This window comes from Branchiostoma belcheri, unplaced genomic scaffold (genome assembly GCF_001625305.1).
Source record: "Branchiostoma belcheri isolate BF01 breed outbred unplaced genomic scaffold, Haploidv18h27 scaffold124, whole genome shotgun sequence".
NCBI classification, from domain to species: domain Eukaryota; kingdom Metazoa; phylum Chordata; class Leptocardii; order Amphioxiformes; family Branchiostomatidae; genus Branchiostoma; species Branchiostoma belcheri.
The window spans coordinates 639,376-650,042 of NW_017802647.1; the positions used below are offsets into that span (position 1 = coordinate 639,376).

Below are 10,667 nucleotides of genomic sequence, written 5' to 3' on the forward strand. Positions count from 1 at the left end.
CAAATACATATTCCCCAGGTCGGTAAGATGACAATTCTGATATTCTAGCTCTACCATTAGTGATCTGATTTGTATGCACGACCACACACACTCATACACACACAGACTTGCTGTTGGCAAACTCTCAACAGAAGGAGGATCACTTATTTATTGAAGAGTAGATTAAGCGCAGTAAAAGACTGCATAACAGCCGGCCCCTCAGTACTCATTACATGGTGATCACAGTCAGACTTGGCTCTTACCATCGGTCTAAGAGTAAAAAAAAAGAGGGCTTAGCTCTGGTACATGTATACTGGGAGTTAGCACTTGGGACTGTAATAGCTTTTATGTTTACTAAGCTTGTATAAGATTAAGACATGGTTACTGTTTCTTAGATGAAACATTCTTTATTCTTTATTGAACAGGTTAACTCCATGATCAGTAACGCATCGCGCAGACTACACTACTTGCGCCTACTAACGAAACAAGGCACCAGCGTTACCGACCTAATCCAGATTTATCTGGCGCTAGTCCGGCCAGTGCTCGAATACGGACATGTGTTACTGGTCGGGTGTAGTAAGGAGCAAGAACTGGCCATCGAAAGGGTCCAGCGCCGGGCCTTGCGTATCATTTCCTTGGGAGGAAGGCGTAGCGTGCCTGACCTGCCCACACTGAAGTCGAGGAGGGAAGATGCGGCAGTACACCTGTTCCAACGCATGCTTCAGGAGAACCACCCTCTACATGACCTAGTACCGCCCTCAAGGTCTGGTGCCACGGGACGGACACTTAGAAACTCTAGCACTATCAGTGTACCAAGGGCCCGGACTGAGAGACTAAGAAATTCTTTCCTCCATTGCGCAATCCGTCTTTACAACAAGACAATTAGCACTGAGTAATTGGACATCTGGTAATCGCGCCATGCACAGCATATGTTTAACTGTGACATGTTATTTGTGATGTTTTTAATATTGAGATTTTACCTATGTGATGATTCGTTTTGAAATGTAAATGTTTTTAAGGTGACTGGTGTAACAAGGACGTAATTCGGGTGTGTTGCCCGCGAGTTCCTTAATGAATAAAGATTGATTGATTGATTGATTTATTCATGAGATGCTCAAATCAGCCTGCAGGCCACTTTTCATTGAGGTCATGAGGGAAGAGGTAAGGGTCAGACAACATATATAACAAAGATAGTCTAATCATTTCAAGTCTATCTAATAAATCTATACACATATTTTTACACATACATGGTGCAAAATACATAGGAGTGAGAGCTGGTACATGGTTTGTATCCGTTTGTTTTGGTTATTTCTGTATTGTTAGGAATATACTCTTACAAATTTCTTGACCTATATAACGATTGATTTTTTGATGTTATGATTGTGGTATGCATAGCTTAAGTTTCTACTGTATTATAATGATACAATTTACTACACAGGAATACAGATTTGGTGTTTCTATTACATTTTGTACTATAATGAACACTTTTAGCTCATTTCTAAAATGCAAGCGACCATGATATATGTTTAGCTTGGTGAACATACATTTCCCAGGATAAAAAGAAATGTATTACTCTTTCATATAACCTCAATGCTATGCTTAATATAAGCCTGGTACATATATTACAGTTTCCTATTCAGAGCCTTTGTAACATGTTTCTATCATAAGTTACTTGTTTTCAATAACACATCAGTATTACCTGTACTATGTGGGACTTCTGTAGCTCATTTCTCCTCTGTTGTAAAGCTAAGGTACATGTAATAACGCCACTCTGTGGATCCTTCAGGATGTTCAGGATTTGTGTGTAAACCCGGTTGAAACCAGTTCAGCACCAAGGACAGCTCTCGTGAGCTCCGTCATACTTCACAGGATATACAGAAAGCTTTTTCTCCAAGGTTATCTCAGTACACAAAGGTAGACGATACAGGTTCCATTTTTTTTGTGCAGAAGTGTTTTTAGTGTGGCATTTAACCTCCACCTTTGGGCACATGTGAAGTCTGTACTCTAATCTTTATAGTAGGTAGGTAAGTGTATCTGGTACTGTATTTAGACAGGCTAGATACCACATTGGTGAACATTAGTGCTTTGAAACATTTGTGCCTTTGTATGAAAAACTAATCTATACTAGTGTAAAGATAAGGTACATGTAATAATGCCACTCTGTGGATCCTTCAGGATGTTCAGGATTTGTGTGTAAACCCGGTTGAAACCAGTTCAGCACCAAGGACAGCTGTCATGTAAGCTTCGTAATACTTCAGAAAGCTTTTTCTTCAAGGTTATCTCAGTACACAAACTGTGACAAAGGCTTACAATTCTTCTTTTCCCTCTTAGAAGTTAGAGGTGCCATTTGTCCTACCCATCATCAATGCATTATTTATTTCTACATCATCATGTCATTTTGGTTTCATAGATGCTCATAACTCATTTCTCCCCCCCCCCATCCTCCATAACATCTACTGTGACATTTAGCCTCCGCATTCAGTAGCTATTGAATTTGTAATCTGTACTGTAATTTTTACAGGGAAGTGTTCATGTATTTGGCGCTGTATTCAGAGTCTGAGGCTAGATGTAAATGTAGTCAACTTTACTCTTTAGTGCAGCTTTGAAACATTTGTGTCAATAGTATGAAAAACTTGATTCAAGTCTTGAGTATGATAGTTCCCGGGAGCATTTTATGATCTGACTTATTACAAGACTGCTACCTGGGTGGATATACGTCAAAGCTTTTATAGGTGTGTTTTGGCATGTTAATTCTTGAAGTAGGAATAAGTGTGGCACTGTTAAACTTTGATCTACATCTCTGTTGCTAATGTAACTAATAGAAGTCCTGGCCTTTTAACACCCAGCTTTGTCAAGAACAGATGGTTATTTCCTGCTTGGCAGATAGATATTTCTTTTTTGGTACTGTGAGACAACCAACGATGACCTTTCCAGCTTTTTGCTGGCTTGAAATATTGATTCAGGATGTAAAGACAGCAGCAGAATTTACGACATCCGAGGAGTAAGCTTGTTGCATGCCTAATTGCACAAAAGCCTTGAGTGGCTAGGCATCAATTCTACCACAATCTTCTCACCATTCTTAGTTGATCTCATTTAGCGCTCAGACCCTCACAAAGGAAAATCTTCCCCCCGTGAAATTGCAAATAGCCGTGGTGTACTGCAAACATGATGGCAGAAGCTATAGGTTTGTGTGTGCGCGCATCTCTCAATGCTTTGGACGGCCGACTTTTATTAGTTTTCAATCCTCTTTTATGGCAACTGTCGCCACAAATCGTTACAGGTAAGCACTCACATCAGTATGCATAGACGGGATGAAAATTAATTAAGTTATAAAGCCAATCCCTGGGGCTTGAGTTGTGGGCATTACTTGATGACAGAACTTGGCAGGCAACAAGTTTTAGCTGCCTAGCTTGTCTGGTTTCCAGCTCACAAACCGGTTGTCTAACTATATGACATCGTATATTTCACAGAAAATTGGCAAACTTTCCAACTTTCTCCACCGATTTTACGACAGTCCTAGTCAATAAAAGACCTAGTAAAACTGCCCAAGCTGAAAATGTTCTGAAAACGGAGAGTGCTTTGGCTCAGATGACTGAGCAGAATGCTAAGAGCTTATCATGCCGCACGCCTGTCTTAACTCATAGACTGACTCTGAGCCTGTGCCTACAGGGAATTCAAAAGTTGTCGACGACGTTCTATAATGGGTCACACAAGTTCCTGTACAAGATCAGAAGTATAAGTACACTTTTAAACCTATAAGACTGTGGTGATCTGAAAAAATATTTCCGCTTTCTTTCCCCATATGCTTCAAGTGTCTAGCATATTTTGCTTTATGGGAATTGGCAAGGAATCTCAGCTATTGCTAATAAAAGTTATTCCACACAGGATTTTTATCAATTTCTTACATTGGAAGGTCTGGGCCGGAGGGATGAGTCGAACTTAAGTTCTAAGTTCAGTTCAAATTCCTGATTTCCTCTTTTAATTTGAAAATGAAACAATTAGGAACAATTAATTGTGAGGATTCCATCTAGCAGATTCCTTTCAAACTGCAGGTCTAACTTGATATCTCAATGCAGGGATGACAAGTGAGGGGTGAAAATGTCAGAGAAAATTACACTGCGTTGATGGAAGTTTGCACTTCCCCAGTGCTGTTATAGGTTATAGGATGCCTCCTGGTGCTGAGATTATGAGGGTTTTAGTGGTTATGTACTGCGGAAGCTGTATGTGTTAAGAGATAAGAACTCCAGGCTTTCCAGATTACAGGGAATAGTTTATGACATAAAAGTCCTAATGCTAGCTCCATACATGCTACGGGTACATTTCAGTAGTCATAGATGTGGGTCATCAATCATTGTTAACAGCAGACCTGGGTTCTTTTTTGACTTCACGTTCCAAGGACAAGTAATCTTGAAAAATTACCTGTCTTTCATACAGAGCCATATGGTGCAGTAGATAACCTTCACCCTTATGTACAGGCAATAAACCATTTCTACTCATTCTATCTGTAATGGCATCTATACTGGGCGTGATTTTATGATATGAGACATCTTTTTTTATCCACGATGTACTTTTTATTGTGGCAGATAACAAATCCCTTTGTGATATCTTGGATTTCTAGACAACATAATTTTCTTTGCTTGTGAAACTCTTTATCTTGATAAATACGGTTAGAAAGTATTTTGCATGTACCAGTAGTTGTATATAATGTTCTGAGTCTTTGACAAAATGGAGATGGGTTGCCATACTAACTTCCAAGAAAAGTTGCAAAATCAGATCTAGAACATTATTCCTCGCCTGTGGAGTTCACTAAGCCTGTGGACTTGCCCATAAATATCTAGGTGCAATTCCATCTAAAATTGATGGCAAATGACTGCACAGTGATTTCTCAGCATTGTGCAAGTTTCTTGTGGGCCAGAGAGTTATGATGGTGCTAATCTCACTGAGTACCTGAGTGGCTTATTACAAATCATTCTGTATAGGAAAGCATAATATCTCAATCTGGCGTGCCTGGGACAATCTGGCATATTTTTTTATCCCCTGTGTACAGAGTTTTCATATCTTGTGTGTTTGTCTGCGTGTTGGCTGATGTTTCTATTCAAGTTATTTTTACATACTAGGCAAGTCATGGACACTGAGATAAAGTCAGGTCAAGGGTCCCAGAAAAGGTTATCTTATTTCCTATCCTCGATTTTCTGCTATACTGTATATGCCTTTTGACAGTTTCCTTATAGCCAATGGGGAAAGGCATAAGACAGAATCAGCAAGTTATCCACAATAATAAATAAAACAAGATATTATATTCACTTATAATTAACTCTTAACTTGTTAAAGGTGATATACAGGTAGTGTACATGTATTACCTATACACATTCATTTTTTTCCAGTAAATATAGCTAAAAAATAAATAAATTGAATGATTGATGTCTCATTTAGTGTCCACGCAATTCAATAGATATCAATCAGAAATTGCCAGGAATATTATTCACATGACAAATGAAATTTGATGTGATCAAAACAATTAAGTCGGCAATATCAATTCCTTGCTGACTGTTATCACATACAGCAAGGATGGCTCATAAATATGCCTTTACCGATAAGGATTCCAAATTACACCATGCTGCTTTTATAATCAAGCATTAAATTACTTTTTGAAATTGCTTTCTTGCTGCTGTCACAGTATACTATTATGTTCTATAATGTGCGTACCTTGGTGCCTGATATGAAAGTCATAAATCTTTGAGAAAATACTTTGTAGTATAAAAGTATAAACTGTTACCCAGCAGTCTCTCAGTCTTTTGATTTGGAGCAAATTATAGAAATCCAAAAAAATACCTATAGCTACTGAACTCTCTCTGTAGATGTTCTTGATCTGATTTTTTAATACGGACATGTTGTTTGATCCTATTTAAGGCCATGACTTTTGTTTTATGTGAAATACATTTGTAGCTACATGTTTTCACCACACGTTTTCTCCCACCATCCCCTTCTAAAGATTAATGTTCATATATGTGTGTAGCTTGACTTTGATCGCGACTTCCAATGAATTAAAGCACTGACGATAAACCTGTTATGTTAACATACAGGCGCTATAAATTCCATCCCGGAATCATGTACAGCATATCGCATATTAAGGTAATTTAGTAAAGAGAGTACGGATGTTTGGCAGAGGTCCCACCAGCATATCAAGCTGACAAGAAACTGATTTATCTAAGTAGGCCAATCCATAATGTATGATAACCTTTCTCACCCATGGAAATATATCGAAATATTGATTATAAGAATCATAAATATTGTCTTGAGACATAAGAATGAAGGTATCCCATTAACCTTGTTACTTAAAGAAATGCCATAAGATATTAATCAAGAAAGATTAGAATAGTATGTAATAACACATAAACACATAAACACACTTAGCACAATCCACTTAGAGTAGGGAATTTTTAATATCAGATAAGAATGTATATATATCCTGCACAATTCACTTAGAGAATTTTCAATAATAAGAATGTATCCTGTATTGTAAGAGTATTTTGAAAAGCTTTCATGTTTGCAAAGTGACCTACACAAGTTTGTTTGAATGCCGCACAGTACACAGGCATTTCGCAGCAGGTGATCTTTTGACCGTTTTTCCCCAGCGCCATGTGTTTAAGCCAATGACAGGGGAGCACTCTACCTCCGCGCTGAAAGCTAAACTGGGTGGTTATAACAAATCATAGGCTGCAGGCCTGATAGAGAGGGCACATGAAAGAGTAACCCCATAAATATGGCGCAATGATTCCCGAGCCGATGGGAACATTTTTATTACGGCGACTTCCCCCCAAGGGCAACGTTGTCTGTGGTGTTGTTTCTCACGTGGTGTAAAGGTGACCCAGAGGTTACTGGTACAATCGTGATGGCTTTTCCATAAAGTTTGCAATTTTAAGAAGACTGTATTTAAACACACCAGGCGCCATCTTTGCTTTTTCCCTTGCATTTTTTAGTTAAATGTTGGTAAGACTAGCTGAATCTTTGGACTGTTGCTGAATTCGAATTGACGTTATACAACAAAGTTGGCCTCCATGGTGTATTCTTTAATTGCACTCTTTTTAAGGTTTGTTGGGGGAATCGTTTTCTAGAATGGGCAAAATCAAATTGCTAACCTTTATCACGTATGGTGACCTTTTTATAATAGCTTCTGACTTTAGTCACATTGACCAATAGGAAGCGTAGCAAATGTGCTTTAAAATGTACTCTCTTGTGCCCTCTTGTTTCTGGTTTGAGACCAAAAACTTATTGAAGGACCCATGGTACATGCACTGTATAACCGTGTTATGAAAGGATTCTAAATGTAAAGAATTACCTGTATGAATGACTGATGGTCTCCCCATAACCTGTAGAGCCTGCGCTGTATTCACAGACGTGGGTGGGACGTTTCTACCCAGAGGCGTCGATTACAGGTGGCTCAATGTCTGGTAATGCTTGGCTGCAGATTGTGAGCCATTTATAAAACGCCCACCTCCCAGGCAATTGGGAGGACGCCACGCTAGGACGGTCTGAATGCTATCATTCAATTTATTAGAATTGTAACAATTTGTATTTTTCTTTCCATATGCGTGCTCCTATTTTTCAGGTGGTGTTGGGGTAGGGGTAGCTCTTGAAAAATGTTTGAAGTTTGGCTACAAGTATTAATCATGAATGTAAGGCCCCTTTTCCCTGTAATACATGTACAATGTACAAATGTAGGTAATTCATCTGCAGTTGCAGAATGATCCTCCTAAGCAGGCTCATTGTCAGGCTGCACTCTTTGTAATTTAGCGAATGTACGGCATGTTAACCATGGTAATCTAGCTTTTTGGAGACAAAAGTGTACACTTATTCCAGTCTGTTAGAGAACGTTTCAAAGTCGAAGCACAGAATTACGTACTAGGTAGAGCGCCTTGTATCCTATCTGCCATGTCACAGCTACACGTTGACATTCAAGCAGGTACAATGTAACACTTTGCTCCACGTATTTGGGTTTTGAAAGGTGTCCCAACAGTATCGGTCTTAGCGGTCAAGCCTTTTAGCTCATAACGATTTATTCAAGTTAGGCATACAGATGTTGCTGGTACTTAATGCTTAGGCCATCATAATGTGGCAATGCTAGCATTGAATCAATGTCAATGGTTTAGGCTGTTCCATTTTGAAATTTCTATACGGGGCACACAGGAAAGATTTTGACCCCCCTTTCAATTTCACTTATTCTAAACCATACTATCATGGTATAAAATGTGAACCCAGTAGTCAGCTAAATTTATTTTGAAAATAAAACCTTTCCAGAACGTTCCCTATTTGAAATGGAGTTGTCCGTAGCCACGTTTGTAGGTTTGAAAACCATCCAAAAACAGATTCAGAGCTTGAGCAGGATATGTCCACATCTCTAAGTTTGTGTTTAAATAGATACACTGTGTGTTACACAATGTGTTAGGAGTATTTGACTACTTCATGTTCGTTTACCATTACAGTATGATGTTCTGTTAATCTGTTTGAAATGTGCTTTTGAGCTGCTTTACTTATTCATGAATTTTGGATACTATTAGACATACCCAGGTTAGGCATGATATACTGCAGTGTGGGCGTTTTGAACAAGGTAAAGGTCAGAGCAAGAAGTTGTAGCAAAGAAATACTGAGATATTACATGCATTATTAATATAATAATTATACAGTTGCCAATATGCAATCTTTATTGATTTCAGCGGCTGTACTACTAGTAAGAAATATCTTTTTTATAGACACGTTTATATTTAATGTTAACAATATAAATTTTTCATCCAACAGATCGTGTAAATAGGAACAGATTATAAACCACAACACGGCAAACATGGCAGAAGGTGGCGACAGCAGACCGCCATCCACAGACCCCCTGGAGGCTGAGGGGGGTACTGCAACCATGGACAGTACCAGGGGCAGCGGGCGGCCGCTCCTCAGGAGCATCAGCGCTTTCACACAGAGGCAGTTCTCACGACCAGCCACACAGAGACAGTATTCCACTGCTTCAACTACTGTTAGCAGGTAAGAATTTCATTGTTTGTTGTGAAAAAAGAAAACTACTGAAATGGAAAATTTAGAAAAGGTGTTAGAGAAAATGGGTAAAAAGTTCCACACTGATGCAGGAAATGACATGGATTTTATTATTTCTCCAAGCAGTACTTAAAATTTCTTCACTAACCCTATGTTTGGACAGCTCAACCTAATATTTGTTCCAACAACCCTGTATTTCAACATGGGGGTGTCAGAAGACAGGGCTGTTGCTGTTACAAAAAATTCTAGGAAAGTCTAGAAAATCGAGGAAAGAAATTCTAGAAAAGGCTTCATTTGCTTGGCACGAAGCATCTATGGGGACCACCAGCTACATGTATGAATATATCTATCTTAGGCCACACCAATTTAATTTCTTGGTTAACGGATTTTTCTAGAAAAAAAATGGAGCGGGCGGGCGAAAAAAAAATAAAAATAAAAATTTGAGACCACCTGCCATACAGCCATGTAGTAAGCAATCCATTAAGTTAAGTTACAAAATGATATAAGACATTATATTAGACACTTATTGAACTGAAAGGACCATTACTACATGTACATGAGCAACTTCTCTTACATCCCTTTACAATTATTCGTATTATTTTGCAAGATACACATCTTTACTGTATGAACAACAAACTGTCCGTTGACAAGACTCCCATCCAACTGGTTTCACTTTTATTCATCTTTCAAAGTTCCAAGAGTGGTTTAAATCAGGGTGCTCTGTTCAGATCCCATTGTTCTTAGTTCAGGGCACACAGCTTACCACTGGGCTGGGCATTCTATTGTGTCTGGCTGATATGGAAGTTATTTAGAGCTTGAAATTTACAATATCCTAAATATATGCTTTAGACAAATTTCCAGGAATGTGTAAAAGTTATTGGCAAAAGAATTAACTACTTTTACAGATATTTTATTTCTTCTTTTATCTTTCCCCAATTCCCAAATACTACCGGTAGTATACATTTTATATTTCCCATTTTTCACTTTAGGTATGCTACAGCTACATTATACATAGCCATCATTCAAACAAATAGCCACATTGACACACTCTTCAAGTTGCCACAAATTCAATGGTCTAGGGTTTCACTATAAAGTCTTTGATGTATGGGGGTTTTTATTTGTAGGGGGAACCATTTTATTAAAGAATTTAGATGTAATAATTGATGTATTATTTGCAATTGTACTCCTGTTTATAGGTATCTAAATAAGATGTAACTTTGTTAGAATGCCACATGCACAAGTAGTATTTTTCACAGAGTAATTTCTATAATTAAAAGAACCTGTTTCCCCCTACTCAAAGTGGACTCTTCCGACCGTGAGAAATAGTGAATGGACTTACGTGCATGGAGGACTTCTTACTTTGCCAAATTCTCATGTTTGTGGTAGGATTTTGTACTTTTTGAGAGTAATACAGTTTGTGATGCCAGAATACATTGTTATGTCGTGTTATTTTTACATATTCCCTGGAAAAAAAGATCGTTTTGAAGGTGTGTGTGCATGTGCCGCTCAGGCCGAGTTTATACGTTCGGCCGATTACATTGTACTTTTAACGCCCGTTACTAGCACATGTTTCCGACACAATACGTGTTTCTAAATGAAATATAATATATATCTAAAAGGGAGATGATATGTTGTTACAGGTAAACTTG

The 10,667-nt window shown here is 38.3% G+C and overlaps 1 protein-coding gene across 2 annotated transcripts in view; it reads left to right on the plus strand.

The window, feature by feature from the left end:
• The window catches only part of LOC109463320 (inactive rhomboid protein 1-like), a 56,277-nt gene that overhangs the window by 22,972 nt on the left and 22,638 nt on the right, over positions 1-10,667 (plus strand). Inside the window, exon 2 of one of the 2 annotated variants that reach the window (XM_019760081.1) lies at positions 8,776-9,009. In XM_019760081.1, coding sequence (XP_019615640.1) covers positions 8,819-9,009 — 191 coding nt within the window. In that variant the 5' untranslated portion in view covers positions 8,776-8,818. Of the gene's footprint in view, positions 1-8,775; positions 9,010-10,667 lie in introns of those variants that run through there. The other variant, XM_019760083.1, reaches the window with a different exon arrangement.